The sequence below is a fragment of the Vombatus ursinus genome, unplaced genomic scaffold (assembly GCF_900497805.2).
Source record: "Vombatus ursinus unplaced genomic scaffold, bare-nosed wombat genome assembly UNPS02014799.1, whole genome shotgun sequence".
In the NCBI taxonomy this organism is placed as follows: domain Eukaryota; kingdom Metazoa; phylum Chordata; class Mammalia; order Diprotodontia; family Vombatidae; genus Vombatus; species Vombatus ursinus.
In genome coordinates this window covers 9,236,236-9,252,749 of record NW_020954577.1, presented here as the reverse complement: position 1 = coordinate 9,252,749, position 16,514 = coordinate 9,236,236, and the positions used below count along the sequence as shown (strand labels likewise).

At 46.3% G+C, this 16,514-nt stretch overlaps 2 protein-coding genes across 2 annotated transcripts in view; one reads left to right on the top strand and one right to left on the bottom strand.

Moving 5' to 3' along the window:
* The first annotated feature begins 166 nt into the window (after nucleotides 1-166).
* Nucleotides 167-8,449, top strand: LOC114050681 (mitochondrial assembly of ribosomal large subunit protein 1-like). The gene is made up of 4 exons (XM_027872541.1): nucleotides 167-389; nucleotides 2,743-2,921; nucleotides 4,428-4,509; nucleotides 7,655-8,449. Exons 1-4 carry the CDS (start codon nucleotides 167-169, stop codon nucleotides 7,846-7,848), a joined length of 678 nt encoding a protein of 225 aa, XP_027728342.1. The 3' UTR covers nucleotides 7,849-8,449.
* Nucleotides 8,450-12,442: 3,993 nt separating this feature from the next.
* LOC114050611 (insulin-like growth factor 2 mRNA-binding protein 3) overlaps nucleotides 12,443-16,514 on the bottom strand; it is a 100,477-nt gene continuing 96,405 nt past the window's right edge. The window contains exons 15-18 of the mRNA XM_027872435.1: nucleotides 15,815-15,889; nucleotides 13,900-14,031; nucleotides 12,915-13,028; nucleotides 12,443-12,637 (exon numbers count right to left, since the gene is read on the bottom strand). Coding sequence (XP_027728236.1) covers nucleotides 12,443-12,637; nucleotides 12,915-13,028; nucleotides 13,900-14,031; nucleotides 15,815-15,889 — 516 coding nt within the window. The remainder of the gene's footprint in view (nucleotides 12,638-12,914; nucleotides 13,029-13,899; nucleotides 14,032-15,814; nucleotides 15,890-16,514) is intronic.

Here is a 16,514-nt window from a genome sequence, read left to right as displayed (position 1 = left end):
GCGCAGGGCTCTCGCCGGAACTGCAGTTGTCACGGCGCTGACGTCACGGCTCTGCGGCGACCAATCGCAAACCGCCGAGTTCCCTCCATAGCCCAATGAGAGCTCCGCACGCCGGCCCCGCGAGGGAGGGGTGGGGAGGCCCCCGCCAGCGTGCGCACGCGCAGTGATGGGTCCGGGCCTGCGACTGGGCGCCCGTTGCTGGGCGCGCCTCCTGCCGTGGCTGAGGCCTCGCACCGGCGCGCGCTGGCCTGGCGCGAGGCCCCCGCTTCTGCAGGCGCACAGCCCGCCGGGCCGGGGCCTCGGTCTCGCCTCGGCCGTGGGGGCGCGCGGGCTCCAGAGCGGAGCGCGGCGGGACGAGGCCGACGCCCGAGCGGAGCGGGCCGCGGCAGGTACGGGCCGGCGCGGGGCCTTGGCAGCCGCTTCCGGTGTGGGGCCCGCCCCTTCCGGCTCGTGGCCTCGATCCCCGCTGTTGCCCAGCCGGGAAACTGAGGCCCGGGGGGAGGAGGGGAAGGGGAAAGGGGTGCGAGTGACTGGACCCCGGGATCGTGGGTCCCAGCCTTGGGCTTGGACTTAGGCCGCCTCCACGAGCCTCAGTTTGTCCATCCGTAACATGGGAGTCATCACGTCCTACCAGGGGGTTGCGAGCACGTGAAAAGCGCCGCATGAACAGAAACCGACCCGAGCCGGCGTCGGGGGGGGGGGGGGCTTGGAGAGGAGCCTTCAGGCAAGGGGAGCCCCGAGTGCACCCGAGCCACTGGGCTGTGGGCCGGTTAGGTCCCATCACCCCACGTGGGACCCGGCCACGGGTCGTGTAAAGGGGTCAGGGGGCGGCCCAGTGAGTTACTGTAGGGCAGGGCCAGCTCCTGCCCAGTTTGTTCCCCTAGCGCTTGACCCAGCCTGGCACGTAGTAGGAGCTTAATAAGTCCTTTTTGATTTGCTGTATCTGAGTCTCACACGACCGCTGCAGTTGGTGCTACAAATATTCTTCCCGTTTTACAAGTGAAGAAACTGAGTCACAGGGAGGCTATGGTCACAGAAAGAGCTTGTCAAAGGGAGGATTTAAACTCAGGTCTTCTGGCCCCAAGTCCACCGTTTTGTCCACTAGGTGCTGCTGCCTCCATATATTTTTAGAGGCAGCTGGTGTTGCACTGGTTAGAGTCAGGAGGACATAAATTCAAATCCAGCCTCAGACACTGGCTAGCAGCATGACCTTGGACACATCCTTTCACTTCTTCATCCCTTAGTTTCCTCAGTTGTAGAATTGGGATCATAGTAATACCTACTTCTCAGGGTTGTTGCGAGGATCAAATGAGATCATATTTGTGAAAAGAGCCTGGCACGTCCTAGGCGCTCTGTAAATACTTACTCCTGCCCCACTATAGCTAGGGCTCTTGGAGAGACTGACCCCTGGTTGGGGGCTAGCCTGGGCTGATTCCTGGATGGAGAGGAGGTGTGGTGACCCGTAGGCGGGAAGGAAGAGGCCACAAGCCTTCGTCTCGGACAAACCAGACTGGCCCTAGTCCTCGGTGGCAGCGTTATGGCCTGATGTCGGACCTTTGGCCCCCATTGTGTCTCACCCTCCACCCCCTTTTAAAATGGCTGTTTTCTGTGTTTTTAGCTAAGTGTTTTTGTAAGGGACTGTAAGTGCTAGTTATCACTGGCCTCATTTGGCCATGAGTCTCACCTGGGCTTTTAGCCCTGTTGCTGTGTTTCCCTACTTCACCTGTGTTCCAGTGGAAAATGGACTGCTCCGGGAGTCAGAGGACCTGGGTTCAGATCCCACCCCGAGAGTGCACTACCTCTGTGCACTTGGGCCAGGCTTTCATGTTCCTGGGCCCCAGTTTGCTCCTGTCTCATCGAGGTAGTTGGACTAGATGGTCTCTGGGTCCCTTCTGGCTTCAGAGCTGGGACCCAGTGAGCCTCACGTTCAGCCCCACCCTGGCTGGGCCTGCTGAGCCATCGAGGTTCAGGTGTGGCTCTGGTGACTTGACGTGTGAGGAGAACCTGGCTCAGCTCTTTGGGGGCGCACAGTCAGGCTCCTGCCTGCCTTGGGATAGAGCACACCTGCCTGGCCCTCTGGGTGGGTTCAAGGTGAGCAGAGGGGCCATCGTAGCCCTCGAGGTGTGCCTCAGTGTGGCTTGGGTCCTGTCAGGCTTTAGGGATGTTACCCTTTCCCCAAGAGAAACCGTCCCGCTTGACTCATCTGTGTGTTCCTTGAACCGACACTATTTAGCTGTGTGTGTGTCTCTTCCCATGATCACTTTGTGAGCACCTTGATGGCAGGGGCAATACCTTAGTGCTGGCTTTGGGGGAGAGAGGTTGTGCCGGGTGGGACAGGATGAAGGCAGAGGGTGTGAAACAAGGGTGAAGGATGTGTTTCTTGGTCTAGATTGTTTTGCTGGCACTCCATGGTGGATTTTTCTGCTGGTCTGAAGAGCCCTTAATTGGATAGAGCTGCTGCTTACCTAGATTTGTGTAACTGGAAACCTTTATGAGCAGCCTTAAAGTTCCCTTTTCTGATTGTATCCCAGTGTGAGAGAATCTTTGTGTTCTCCTGTGCTCATCTGAGGGTTTGTTATTAGTAGAGCTAAGGGGCCCCAGAGGATTCTGTACGGCAGGTCCAGTCTTTGGGGAGAAATCCTAGGCTGCCTGGCCCTCCTACGGGATCAGGGGGCCTAAGTGAATGCCTCCTTGCTGGTGGAGGTGGTCTCATAGTTACAATAACTTAGGTGTGTATTTCAGGTCATACGGGACCCAAATTTGACATCAACCTGCTTGTGTCTCTCTTGAGGCAAGAAAATGCAAGAGACATTTGTGTGATCCAGGTTTCTCCAGAACTGAAATATACAGATTACTTTGTGGTTGTGAGTGGATCCTCCCCGAGACACTTACAGGCTATGGCCCAGTACATAGTCAAGATGGTAAGTGGTGTCGTTCTTTCTTTTGTGCTGTTGGCTAAAAGGCCGTGTCATCACACCCAGTAGCTGATGAGGGGCTGAGAAATCAGCAGGGCCCTGTCTAGTCCAGAGCTTCCTGGAGTTTTGTCTTTTGACATGTGCTCATAGTATAGAAATTTCCAAGACTATATAGATGATGACCTTATGGGAGTCGTGTATAAGTGACTGCAGCCTGAAGGGGGAGAGAGATGAAGCCCCAAGCTTGCTTCTTTCCTACTGTATTGAGCTTTCCACTGAAATCTTGCCCTGATGGAAGTAATTTTGGGGAACAGTCTGGCAGATTGGTCACAGGAATAACCAAGACCACTGTACAGCTGGCCCCACCAGGGCCTGGAGCCTGCCATGAAGAGGTGTGTTCCCGTTGTTGGTGAGTGTTCTGCTCTGCACCTCAGTGAAGAAGGGATGTGTGTTGGGGTGCTCCATGTGGGTCACGTGGGTGCCGCTGGAGCAGATGGCAGGCAGGGGGGAGAGAGAGCTCTGGGTGTGGAGTCAGAATTTGGCCTTTCTTAGTTGCTGCCTGGGTGACCTGGACAACTTACTTAGCCTTTATGGGCCCCAGGTTCTCATTAATACAGTGTGAGGGAATTGGGTATCTAAGCTCCTGTGCAGTTCTCTATCTTGGGATGCTACATATCCTCAGGAGGAAGGAGGAGGGAAATGGACTGCTGATACTGCCTGTCAGCTTGGAGAATGGCCTCAGGGAAATCCTGAGCTAAGAGCCACTCTTCTAGGGGGTCCAGAAGACCCTAACGGTGTCTCACATGTCTGAAATGCAAGGAGGGTCGCAGGCTGAAATGATGCCCACCCTGACCTTGGTGTCCCATGTGGGGCAGTGGAGAAGTTCATCGTGGAGGCTCCATAGACGGGCCTGGTCCCTGCCTGAAGAGTGCCAACGCTTTTGTTAACGTGGGGTATACACCATAGTTGAATTGGTATTTTCAGAGTGGACTTTCTCAGTGGCTTTTCTCAGCCAAGAGAGTGCAGCTGAATATTGGCTCTCCCTTTACAAACTCCAGAGTGTTTCTGGAGTCTGACATTTTCTTTTTGGGTTTTAGGTAGAACACATCTGCCTCCCACATTAGAGTGCCTCAATTTGTTAATGTGTTCATTTGGAAGATGAGAGTGAATCAGAGCTCGGGGTTCCAGATTTGGCCCCTTCCCTTACAGTGGGAGCAGTCCAGTGCTTCTAGCTTTGAAGGGGGAGGATGGGAAAGGACCCTCACCCCTGGAGGATGGAATCCGCTAGAGCAGCTCCATCTTAGAAGGCCTGGCTGCCATTGTCTGGTGACCGCTGGGCAACTGAATTTCCTTTTCAGCTTTGGTGGGTTTTCTAGAACAGTTCTCTCATAATGGAGGCTACCTTTCCCCAAGTGAAAATACCCCTTTTGAGACATAAACACAATTTAAATGCCATGAGGACCTTGTAAAGAAGAGTGGTGTAGTTTGTGCTCATCTGGCTTTCTGTTCCAGCACAAGTTCCTGAAATCCAAGAATGACGCTTTTGTTCGGATTGAAGGGAAGGATGCAGATGATTGGCTGTGTGTGGACTTTGGTAAGTTTTGGGGGACACTTTACAGACATAAGTTGTTTCAGGGGTGATATATATCAAAGAAGTCTCTCAGCTGTTGCTGCAAACTTCTTTCAGACTATTTTCGATAGCCAGGAAGTAGGCCTTTGAGAGCAGCATGCCTGTCACCAAGGGAAAATGACTAAAATTTGTTTTAAAGGTTAAAACAAATATTTACAGAACAACCAACCAGGAAGCCTGGTGTTCAAACCTCCCCCTCCCCAAACATCACACTATACCTCCTCCCCACTTTGGACCCAGATGCTGAGGTGGGAGCTTGCACCATTCGTTCGTCCCTTCATTCATTCATTCATTCCACAAATGTTTAAAAGCCTGCTACATGCAAGGTGGTGTGCTTTGCTAGAGCATGGGGGGAGAGCAGAATCCAAAGATGAATGAGACATTCACTTCCTCCTGGGAGCATGCAGCCTAAGGGTAAAATATGATGGAAACGAGTGGACTGCGAGGGCGAGGATGGTATGTATGGGCATGGTGCAGACATGGAGCACTTCGAGGAGATGTCCTTCCCCCCCCCCCATCATTGCATAAGCAGCGGCAGCAGCCTTTGACCTAGGTCTTATCTTAACATGTGGATGGTCCTTTCTTTAATAAACACAGATGGAGGGGAAGGGAATGAGCCATGGCAGGAAACTGCAAAGCATATTCTAAGGATGGAGAAGTGTCTGTTTTGAGCACTGAATGGAGCCAGGACTCCTGGCCTCTAATCCCCATTTAGCTCCTTCCTAGCTCAGTGCCCATTGGCAAGGCGTTCCATCTCTCTGCCTTTGTTTCCTCATCTGTACCTTCCAGCGCTAAGATTTTGAGTCTGAGCTGGTGGGTGGGAGCTTTGATGGTGATGATGGAGCATGGTATGGGAGGTTAGTGACCAGAAAACTGACAAGATCAGAGAAACTTAGGACAGTGAATCTGGGAAAACAGTTGTTGGAGCAGGGAGGCTAAATACAAAGGGGTTGCAGTGGTCTTGGCCTAGAAAGGATGGATGTAAAAAACTCGGAAGGAAAAATTGGAAGGGCCTTGAGAACTTGATGAAGTAAGGGGAAGGAAAAAGTCAGAAAACTCCAGGCTGAAGCCTGGAGTTGACAGGGCTGGTGCGCTTTAACAGAAATAGGGAAGGTTGGGGAAGATGAGGAGTTCTGTGTTAATACACCTTGGGTTGGGAGTGACAGACCTTCAGGTGGGAGTGTTCAGGGGGTCACTAGAAGGGGCGTACTTCAATTCCGCCACCTGTGTGTTCAAATGAAGGAAACAAGGTCAGGTAGACTCCAAGAATGTTAGTGCTGGAAGGGTGATCTAGGCTCACCCCATCCTTTCTAGATGAGGAAACAGATCCAGAAGAGGTGAAAGTAGGAGCCCTGCTCACAAAATAAGGTCGCAGCTGAGCTGCTCTCTGCAGAGCCCTGGGCTGGGTGCAGGGAGAGAGAAAATGAGGAAGGCCTTGACAGCCAGGCCTTGTCCATCAGGTGCTCTTTCCACTCTCCTGGGGCAGAAAGACCAAGGAACAGGCCAGCGTGGGCCCTTTATGGCTTCCAGCTAACAACTGGACATAACCTCTTCATTTGTTTTTCATCTGAAATTGAGCTGTTCAAAGAGATAGCATATGGAAAGCTCATCTTTCCTTTCCAGTAAGTAAGAAATTGGAAGATGATGACTAAAGTACATGAGCCACCGTATTAGCCTGACTGGATTTGTTAAAAATTGTACATTTCATATTAATACCCCATTTAAAGTGATCTGTTTATGTCAGTACGTGTGTGTGTGTGTCTGACCGTCCCTGGTTATGTTACCTGTTTTCAGTAAATAATTTACATGTGTGTCTTTTGGCAGTTATGGTTTCCTAGTTTTCTGGGATTAAGAGCTTGGCTTCCTAATTGTTGTAGTGGCCCAGTTTTGATCAGCATTGGTAATTGATCAGATCGGGATTTTGATATAGCTACAAAATCAGTTTTTGAAAAAGGAACCACTGCTTTTGGGTGAATGTAAATTCTAATGCAAACATACATTTAAACTTTGAGTAGATGTATTGCTGAAATGAGAATGTGTATTTTATGGAGGGGCGGGGGATTAGTCTTGCTGATTAGTGGTTTAAATAGTCCTAGTAACCAGAAGAATTGTTTACAGTGAGGTAAACATAGGGAGTTTGTGTTTGAGAGGGACAGGCTACATTTTGTCTATGTTAGAGAGAGGTAAGTATGGTTTAGTCAAAAGAGTGGACTGAACCTGGAGCCCAGAAGCCTCCCTTCTAACCTAGGTGAAATCATTCAGCCTCTCTGTTTCACTATAGGGAAAACGAAGACATGACTGCTTGTGTTGTTTACTTTGCAGTGTTATTTTAAGGAAAACACTCATTAGCTAAAGAAGTGAGCTGTTTTCTGTGTGCAAACATGGTCAACCTGTGCCAGCATCTACACAGCTCTTTGGATACTGGTAATTTGCTTTAGCAGTAGTTACAGTAATTTCTAGTTGTCTGCAAAAAATTGGGTAAAGGCTTGGTTGATCTTTGAAGATATTAGGATAACTTAAGATTTCCTACCTCCACTCTTTCTCAGAATCCTTTCCCCCTTTTTGAAAGAAGACCAGGAAAGTTTGGGGTTAGAAAAATACTTTTGCTGGTTCTACACTGGTGGGGTGCATCACAGTGATGGGAAAAGTCAAATTCTTAAAAAATGAAAATTGCTTTTAGTGACCACCACCACTACTTAGATTCTAGAAATTAGCCTCTGATGGGAAGGTTGCTTCTTAGAGAAAAATGGTCATCTCTTTGTATAGCCTTAGTCTTGAATACTGTGCCTATTTAGACTGAGCAATAGCATTTGTACTCATCATTAGTTGGACCTTACAGAATCTAACTGGAAAATCCTTTGAATTTTCTTGAGAACCCACTTACGCCGAGGTGGGCTTTGGGTGTTCTCCACTCTCTTAAGCTAGAAGTGAAGAAGGCCTTGGAAGGGTCTCAGTCTGAATCGTTGCCAAAGCCCAGGTGGGTGTCCCTGGGAGTTAACTGTTCACAGACTCTGCTCCTTGAGTTGCTTCCTTTGGTAGTTGAGAAATCACAAGTCTGGGAGCAAGTCCAGTCCCTATTCTTCTCACAACTCTTTTATGTCCCTGACAGGCAGCATGGTGATTCATTTGATGCTTCCAGGGACCCGAGAAACCTACGAATTGGAAAAGTTATGGACTCTGGGCACTTACGATGATCAGTTAGCTCAGATCGCACCAGAGTCCCTGCCTGAAGACTTCATCTTTGGCTTTCCACCAGAGGAGGAGCCTTCGGCGGATTCTCCATTAGAGGCCGAGAGAGAATAAAGTAAGAGCTTTGAAGCAGCTCGAATTGGGCCGTGTTATTAGGAGGTTTTCTGTTTGGATATGCAGCCAATTAATCCACTAGGACACTTCTGAGTCCTCTCTGGAACGAGCATACTCTCACATGTACTCAATGTAGAAAACTCATGGAAAACAGAAAGCTTTGGAAACTGGGCTGTGGCAACAGTTAGGGACTGGCCTTCAGACAAGTTACCTCGAGCAAGAATTTCAGACTTCTCAGGAGATGTGTGATTTACGCACCCGAAGTTACTGAAATCGTTTCAACACATCTCCTGGTCCCTAATCAGTTTTGTGGAGTTGTTTGCCTGGCTTGACTTCTCACCTCTGGAGGAGTTGATTCTTATAGCATTTAAAGAACTCTCATAGAGAACTCTCTTTTCAGCTTACAAGTTTAGCATAATGCAGAAATGTCCTTTTGTTTAAGGAATGACTTACATGGGGATCATCTACACTGGGGCTTAATTTTTATTTTTGTTTGTGGAGAAGAGATGAAAACCTCCATGTGAAAAATAGGCAGCGTTTATGTACTATTTCTAGATTTGACATTGACAGAATGTGAAATAAAAAAAAATATTAACTAATAGGTGATTGGTTCTTAATTTCCAATTTATATAGTTTGCCCCTTGACCCTGAATTTAAGGTACCATAGTTTTAGCTGTAAGCTTGTTGATAAGAGTTTAGAGTATGACTATATTTATCCCCTTCTTCTGAATGCCTTTCCACATTAATAGTTGTAGAATTTAAGTCCTGCATGTTTCAGAGCCTATTAACTGCCACCAATTGGAGGAAAAAATTAATTCAGTGGCATTCCGTTTTGTGACTCTGGCTAACTAACTAATGACAGATGTTAATCTGAAGAGCCACAAAACAGTATACTCTAGAGAGACGGGACCAACAATAATCTAATATAAAAATTAGAGTTTAATATAGAATAATATTCGAATGTAGAAATTCAGAGGCTTCAAAAGAGCTGTAGCTTATGGGTGAAACCTGCAGTTTGTAAAGCATTGCCTGAGTTTCCCTTCTCTTATTTAGTTGATCTGTTTAACAAATTTAAGTAAACCCTAGGCTTACCAAACATTTATCAGTGGGGCATGTTCTAAAATAAAATTCAAAACTCTGCTTTGATACTAGTTAAATTTCCCACCTTCCCCTACAGCAATTATGAAACTCGGCTTCAGGAAGCCAGTTAGCAGAATGAGATGGGAGGAGGGCTCTGTGATATTCTGAAGTCTTTTTCAAGGCTGCCATAAACCAGCTCACATTCTGATTTTGAGAACCTGATAAGTGATCTTAAAGCCTCAATGAGCTCCAGGTTTCCTTGAGTCTGTAAAGTAAAAGGAAGGAGATTTGCATCCTAAATCTTCCCTTTTCTATCTACCAAGACTAACAGACAAGTATAGGTATTTCTGGAGGAAGGTGTTCATAACTCTGACCTTACAGATCCAACTGGTGGACTGGTGCTTCTAGCTCACCAAATCCCCCCTGGCCAAAACTGCTTAGAGGTCTCTAGTTGTTTAGAATGACAGAGCTTTCTTCCCTAAACCAGAAGTGTTTGGTTGTCAAAACTGAGACTGGACACAAGCTGTAAGAGATTGGTCCAGAATTTTGGTCTCTGTCTCAAAAAAAGCCCTTTTCCCCTTAACCAGTTAGAATACCAGCAATGGAATTTTTCTACCGTGTATCAGAGGTGTGTTGTACAACCACAACTGTGCTACCTAATCTTTGCATTTTAAAAGGTAATTTCCAGCTTAAAAAAAAAAAGAAATCCCTGCTGGCATTCAAATCTGTCAACTTTCACACCAGAGTTACATACACACCATGAGCCATGGTGGGAGTAAGTGGGCCTGGGTTAGAGGAGGAGACACCCTGGAGGCATCTGGAGAAGAGCAACTGTCTTTGAGCTGGCTGTGCACCTAAGGAAACCTTTCTTTTTCCAGGACAGACAGATCCCTGCCTGCACTTCGCCAGTGAATGTGTCTGATCTCCCAGCCCCTCTGGGACCTCCCTGAATATCAGACAGAAAAGTAGTGCTCATTTGGGTTAGCTTAAAAGGCTAAATATGAAAAAAAAAAAACAAAAAAACAAAAAATAAAATAAAACCACATAGTAAACTAAACTTAAAGAATTATTCCTTCTTCCATTGAGCTGCACTGGGGGCACACGTGGACAAAAATGAATCCTGCTCTGAGGGATTGGGGGGGGGAGTATTAAACTCATTTGCAGATTTCCTAAGTAGGCCCAAATGCTCCCAGGGAACAAATATTAACTGAAAATGATACAGCATTTACTCGTACTAATAGGCTAAAAAATTAAAAGGAAAATAGCAGCAGTTAAACTCGCAATAAAAATAAAGCACCTACTGTTACAAATGCAAAGCTATTGCCACTCAGGAGCCTAGGCTTTAGGCTTGGCTCAGCTGAAAGCCCAAGGGCTGGACAGGGACCATTCAGAGAGAAGCAATTCCAGTTCCTTAGAAGAAAAAAAGTCTCTAAGCACTAGATAACGTTCCACTGTCAAAAGAAAGGGAGAGGCTTATTCTCTGCTAAAACTACCAAGTATCGTTTAAAAGCAGTTAAGAAAACAGAGGAAAACGGGCGATTTTCAGAATTATCTAAGCTGTATAAGGGTCTTTTTTTGAAGGGCAGGGAGTGTGCTCTATGCAGAAATGCCTCATTTTAATAGAATTTTAAGAGGGAGATCAACCAAATTCTGTAGCTGGCCCTTGGTGATTGGGCCCTACGTGCACAAAGATCCTAGGAGAGGGCTCGGAGGCAAATCGCCTGGCTCTGTGTAGACCGCTCATCCCCATTCACACGCCCATGCGCACACACACTCGTGTGCACACACACAGAGTCACACCCATGCACACCAAGTGTTGCCGTCGCATTTCACAAACTGAGGTAGATTGAAGTTTATTGGAGAAACTTGAATGCGTAGTAGCACAATCATTTTTTTTTTCAAATTACATTTTGAAATTGGAGAGAAATTTAGTTTTCCTATATCCCTGTCTTTTGACTATTTTATTTTCAGCTGGTTGGTTGCAGACTGTATAAATCCTGCTGTGTTTTATCTTTAAGCCAGTCTAGGAGGCTTTATTTTAGGTGGTGTTTTTTTTTTTAAACACTTTTGGGTTTTTTTCCTTGTTTAGTTCATTTTTAGACTTTCAAGGTGGTTTAGTGTGGCCCGTGACGGTGGCTGGGTATGTAGCCTTTCCTTTTCTTTAAATACGGTCATATTTTTGACCTTCCTTGCCCCTCCCTATTGTGGTGATAACGGCTGTGATCATCTAAAAGCATGACAAGCATTAGAAATGGCCCAACAGATCACATGGCCTACAGAACTGAAGGGGAAGCTCGCTCTTTGAACACAATGAACGTCGGCACGGACTGCATGGATCTGCACTGAAGCATTGTTTCTTTAGGCGGTGATGGTCAGAGGCACAAAGGATTCATGCATGTAATCGAGGAGCGCAAACAGTCCAGTCTCCTAGTTCAGCTCGATTCCCCACACCCCCAGCATCTCGCCATCACTTCTCGGTTCTGTTTCCCAAAAGAGGACCACTTCTTTTAAAGCCCATTTAGAAAACAAAAAACATAAGTGGCTTTGCTGCTCTCCTGGTGGCATTGTTCAGGATCATAGAACATTGACTAAATTTGGTAAATTTTGGTGGCGGAAGCCTTAGAAGGCCTGAGTTTTTGTTTTCCAATTTTATTCCCATCAACCACCAGCTCAAAGCACTATGTGCTCTTTGCCCAATTATCTCATCTTGCTTCTGTTGGCCGATCAGATTTTAAATCTGCTTTGTTTAAAAAAAAAAAAAAATTCCGGGACTACTTGTTTTATCAAACGTACAGATTACCAAAAGAAAGGAAAGGTTTTTTTTTTTTTTGTTCGGTTTTTTCTTTTTCTTTTTTTTTTTTTTTTTAAGTGCTCTCTACGCCTGAGGTAGTTCTGTAAAATGCATATTCTTCTCTCCACGCCCTGGCCAACACACTCAACATTTCCCTTAGTAAAAATGCAACCAAATTTTTTAAAAAATGCCACTGGCTTGGGGTACATACATCTAATGTTTAATTATACTTGTTGACAATTTACTGGATATAATGCTAGTCCACCAATCATACCACCGGCTTATTTTGATGAGCAACGGATAAGGAGCAATGCCTTTCTTTCTCTCTGCTCAAGTTGGTAAGGTGAGAACACAAAGCTTAATCCAACCAACTTCTAAAATGGTAGGAGAATATCTAGGACAATAAACACCAAGTCACTTTACAACAAATTTCAAGAATATAACACAAGGGAAATGACTCTTAATTTTCTGCGTCTTGTTGATGTTGCAGTTAGTTCTTCTTGTTGGTTCCTTTAAAGCCAGGTTCCGGAAACTTGAGAGGACATTACATAGAGATTTTTTTAGAAGTCGAATTCAGAATTTGCCTGGTCTTCAAATAAGCTTTTGGGTAGGTGGGACTTCTAATTGTGATTTAGGGATAGGTGTTTCCTCACCCATCTATTATATTTAGTCTCGTTCTTTGGTCTGGCATCTTTTGTTGAGATGGCCGTTTCCTTAACCTCTCTATTTTCGCCTGAGCTGAGGCTGGCCGTTTGGCCCGGAGGCAGCTGCCGCGGCAGCGGCAGAGGCAGAGGCGCCGCCATTGCCGGTCGCACCGGAAGCGGCAGCAGCCGCGGCGGCGGCATTGGCATTCTTCTGCAGCATTTGCTGCTGCCTTTTAACCTGGGCCAGAATCTCTTGGATTTTTCTCTGGGCGAGCTGTAAGAGGACAAAGCCTTGTAAAGAACACTAGGTCAAAACTTAGTGAAGGCTCTGCAGCCATCCCACCAGATCTCTTGTTCTACGAGGTCTTCTATAAGAGAAGGTCAGCAGAAGAGCAAGGACAGAAAGCCGTTTTCTAGGACTGGCATCTGGAGCTAACAGCCAGAGTGTTACCTAGCCACCAACCTCACATGCAGAGAGATGCAGAAGGAGGAGGAGGAAGGAAGAAGAATACTTAAAGGTTTGCCTATCTACGTGTTGATCTACCACCTACCTGGCACGCATAGAAATGGCCAGTTATCTTCACAATCACTTCATCGTTCTCATCAGGGATCTGGTCACGAGGAACCACCACCTCGGCACTGGTCAAATTCTGAAGCTCATTCACCTGCAAGCCAGTTTTAAAATGATTATCGGGCATGTCCTTTTCCTATAATGGGAGCTCTAGTCCTAAGTACATTGCCCAGCCTGTTGTGATCCCTCGTCATGGCATGGAAATGACTGACCATGGATTCCTGAAAGCCACGTTGAAAATGAACGTGATCCTGAGCTGGGAAGGCATAGAGTATAGTCCCAATAATTGCGTTATTGAGACCAGCCTAAGTTTCAGGACAAATGAAGGCGCTGGATTTTTGGCCACATGAGTTCTGAAAGACCGACTTGTAAGTTATATCAAGGTCTCAATCTGTGTTGGACGAGGAAGCAGCCACATCAATGAAAATCATATGTCTCTGAGACATCGTAAAGGCATCATCCCTTCCTAAGAGCAGGAATATTACTTAGAAAGAAAAAAAAAAAGGTAACTTCCCCCCAAACTCAAGTAAAGCTAGTATGACTAGGACTTGTGTAATTATCAGTTTAAAAGCAGCCTGTGTGATTTGAATGGAGCATTTAAGGGAACTAAGTTCTTTAATAAGTATTAAAATACTTAAGTGTCACGTCCTTACAGTTGCTCATGGAAGTGCCAGATGAGTACCTCAAGCACAATTCTTTTCTCGCCACCATGTCCAAATGCCTGACCAGTGTTAGTGAGAGATCTGTGATAGAACAATCGTGATGGAGCAACTGGCCAAGCATGGGCCAGCATCCTGTGCCACCACTGACTGGGGAAACACAGGGATGTCTCTGGTTTGGGCCTGAGGGTGTGCTTCTGGCACATGGCCATGCCCTGACCTTGCTCCTGTCCATGAATAGGCCCAAACTAGTCCTTTGACTCTTTCCCTCTCACAAGATTGCCAGGGTTTCACTGAAACACTTGCCGTTTTTCCTCCTTTGCCAATGACTCTGCCGGCAGCATAGGAGGGCACTTTAATGTGGGCCTCCAGCTTCACCTCTTCCTTGGGGCCAAAGAAGTTCTCTTCCTTCAGCTTTCCATAGATCCTTCCCTGAGCCTGGAAATACAAACACCGACCCCACGATCATGAGGGAGCAAACTCAGGGGCACTAACTTGGTAAGACAAGGCCAATGACTTCTCGGGAATTAACATACTATATCACCTCTAACTTGGGGAAAGCCCTGCATTTAAAGACAGTCGGTGGGCATACACAGCGACGGGGAAGGGCGAGGCACCTGATCCGATCAAGTAGTAACCAAGTGACTGAGACGACGTAGTACCCAGGGCGTTACTTGGCAGCAGTTTAGAATAATTTGCCATCATTGCTTAAGGAAAATTATTTTGTCTGCATTTCAGGCCCCAAAGGTAAAATCCCACATGGTTCCATGCAGCCGAAACACGGTTAAGTGCATTTTCTTTAGGGCTGCCACATTCTATCAAAGCCAACCGCACCGGGTACCAAATCGCCTGGCCTCTTAATGCAGAGGCACCCTGCGTGGGTCAGGAAGAACCCAAATGGACATCTGTTAGACTCAGCTAAGTTGTTTTCTGCTCTGGCCAGGACTTCAAAATGCAATCAGATCTTGAATGAAGTTAGCCCACACTACTGATCCATTTCCAACAGAGCATCAAATGCATAAACCATAGGAACAATCAGCACACCCTGCAGAAAGCACAAGGACACCTATACAGGTGAACTCATGCTGGCATTTCCTCCCGTCACACCAATTACCAGCTAGCTGTACTGAAGAGAAGAGTAATGAAAAACACAGTCAGCTCGGCTGATGTGCCGAGGCCGAATGCAGGGCCTGTGCTCTCTCTGTCCTCCCTCCTGTCCACACAGTCAGCACTGATGCCAAAGCACAGCTCTGATTCTGTGTTAGAGGATTACAGGAAAGAACAAGTCTGTTGTTTCAGTTTCCTCCATTTCATCTACTCTGAAAGTTTCTGGACATGGGAATGGCCAGGCTTTAACATGAGGAAAGGTAGTATGTCGTCCTTCCCAAGTTCCATCAAAATGTTTACCTTCTAGAGACATAAGTGGGGGCCACCGTGCAAATTTAAACAGTACAGCTCTTCTTGGTATTTATAGTCCAGAGAACAGCAAACTTTAAGAGTTAGTGCAAAGGCCAGGAACAAAGCTGGGGCATCTCTCAACGTACCCAACATTTCAAAATCGCCCAATTCAAGGCAATGATTTGTCATTCTCAACAAAAATAGTGAATAAAGCCTTAGCAACAGTAGATAAATGATCAAAAGGCAGTCTGGTATCAAGATTTTAGCCAAAAGGCTTAGTCTGGTTGCAAATACAACATTTCCACTTTGGGGAAAGTAAGAGCTAGAGGGAAAGGGCAGCCTATCAGAGTAAGGCTAGTAGAGATAGTGGGCAAGTCTAGGGCCACCAAGAGCAGGAGGAAATGAATCCATCTGCTACAGGTGAGGGATTTCCTAAGAACGAGGTCTGAAAAACTAGGCACAAATGAATTCCCTAAGGCTGTAACAGCCCAAGCAGATTGGTAAATGTGGCATCTCTGGAAGGCAAAGAATTTGGAATACAAAAGCAGCCTTGAAAAAAATTTAAAGAAAAATATTTTCCTTCTCAAGTTTATTTTAAAATCTTGAGCATATAGAAATGTATTTTGAGTTATTTTGAGGATAACTCCAATTATGCTCATCCAGTTGAACACCACGGCCTTAGGAAAATGGATACCCAATATTGTTCAAGTTCATTTTAAAGGGAAGAAAAAAGTTACAACATTTTGGGAAAAAAAGAGCATCTAATACATTCTCTAGCATGGACACCATCTAACCAGGCTCATTCTGTCCGGGTAGAGCATACCTTGAATTGGGCCTCAGGGGGTCCAGTGATGATCACCATCCTCTCCTTGGCTTCAGGTGTTTCAGGTGGGGCAATCTACAACACAAAACTTGCATCAGCACAGAGCTCTGCTTCTGGTAGTATGTCAACTCCCATATTTTTATGATACTATGAAGTGAATGTTGAGACAAATGGGGATGAGGAAATATGAAGGAAGGAACTTGAATGGTATCAAAAAGGAATGTGTTAAGGCTCCCAAATTACTCACAGAGAAACAGAATCCTAGAGCTGGCGTGCCTAAAGGCCAACTAGTCCAGCCTGTGTTTGAGCAAACTAAGTCTCCTCTTGAAGACTTGTAATGAGCAATAAACTAAAATTTTCCAAAGTATCTCATTCTACTCTGAGATAAGGCATATTTTTCCTTACTTTGAGCCTTAATTTGCTGGTTCAAAGAAGAAAACCAGTTTGTGTACTAGAAGCAGACTGGCCTCCTCATCATCCATGCTATCAAGATGAACACCAACCACACTGAAAATAATGCTTATGATCTGGTGGTGGTCTTTTAGTAGCTTGTTGCTCGTTTCAGAGAGTCAGAAGCCCTTTAGCCTAGAGGCAGCCCACAGCTGCCCACATGGCAGCATCTACAAGGTGCTCATCTCACCTCCTGGGTTGAAGACCTCCACCCAAGGGCACCCCACCACCCAAAGGCTTCCACGTTAAG

Bases quoted from the DNA above. Each gene is read 5' to 3' on its own strand.
- LOC114050681 (XM_027872541.1), top strand. From the start codon at position 167: ATGGGTCCGGGCCTGCGACTGGGCGCCCGTTGCTGGGCGCGCCTCCTG. The intron at 2,922-4,427 runs GTAAGTGGTGTC...TTTCTGTTCCAG, and splicing joins CCCAGTACATAGTCAAGATG to CACAAGTTCCTGAAATCCAA. The intron at 4,510-7,654 runs GTAAGTTTTGGG...TGTCCCTGACAG, and splicing joins TTGGCTGTGTGTGGACTTTG to GCAGCATGGTGATTCATTTG.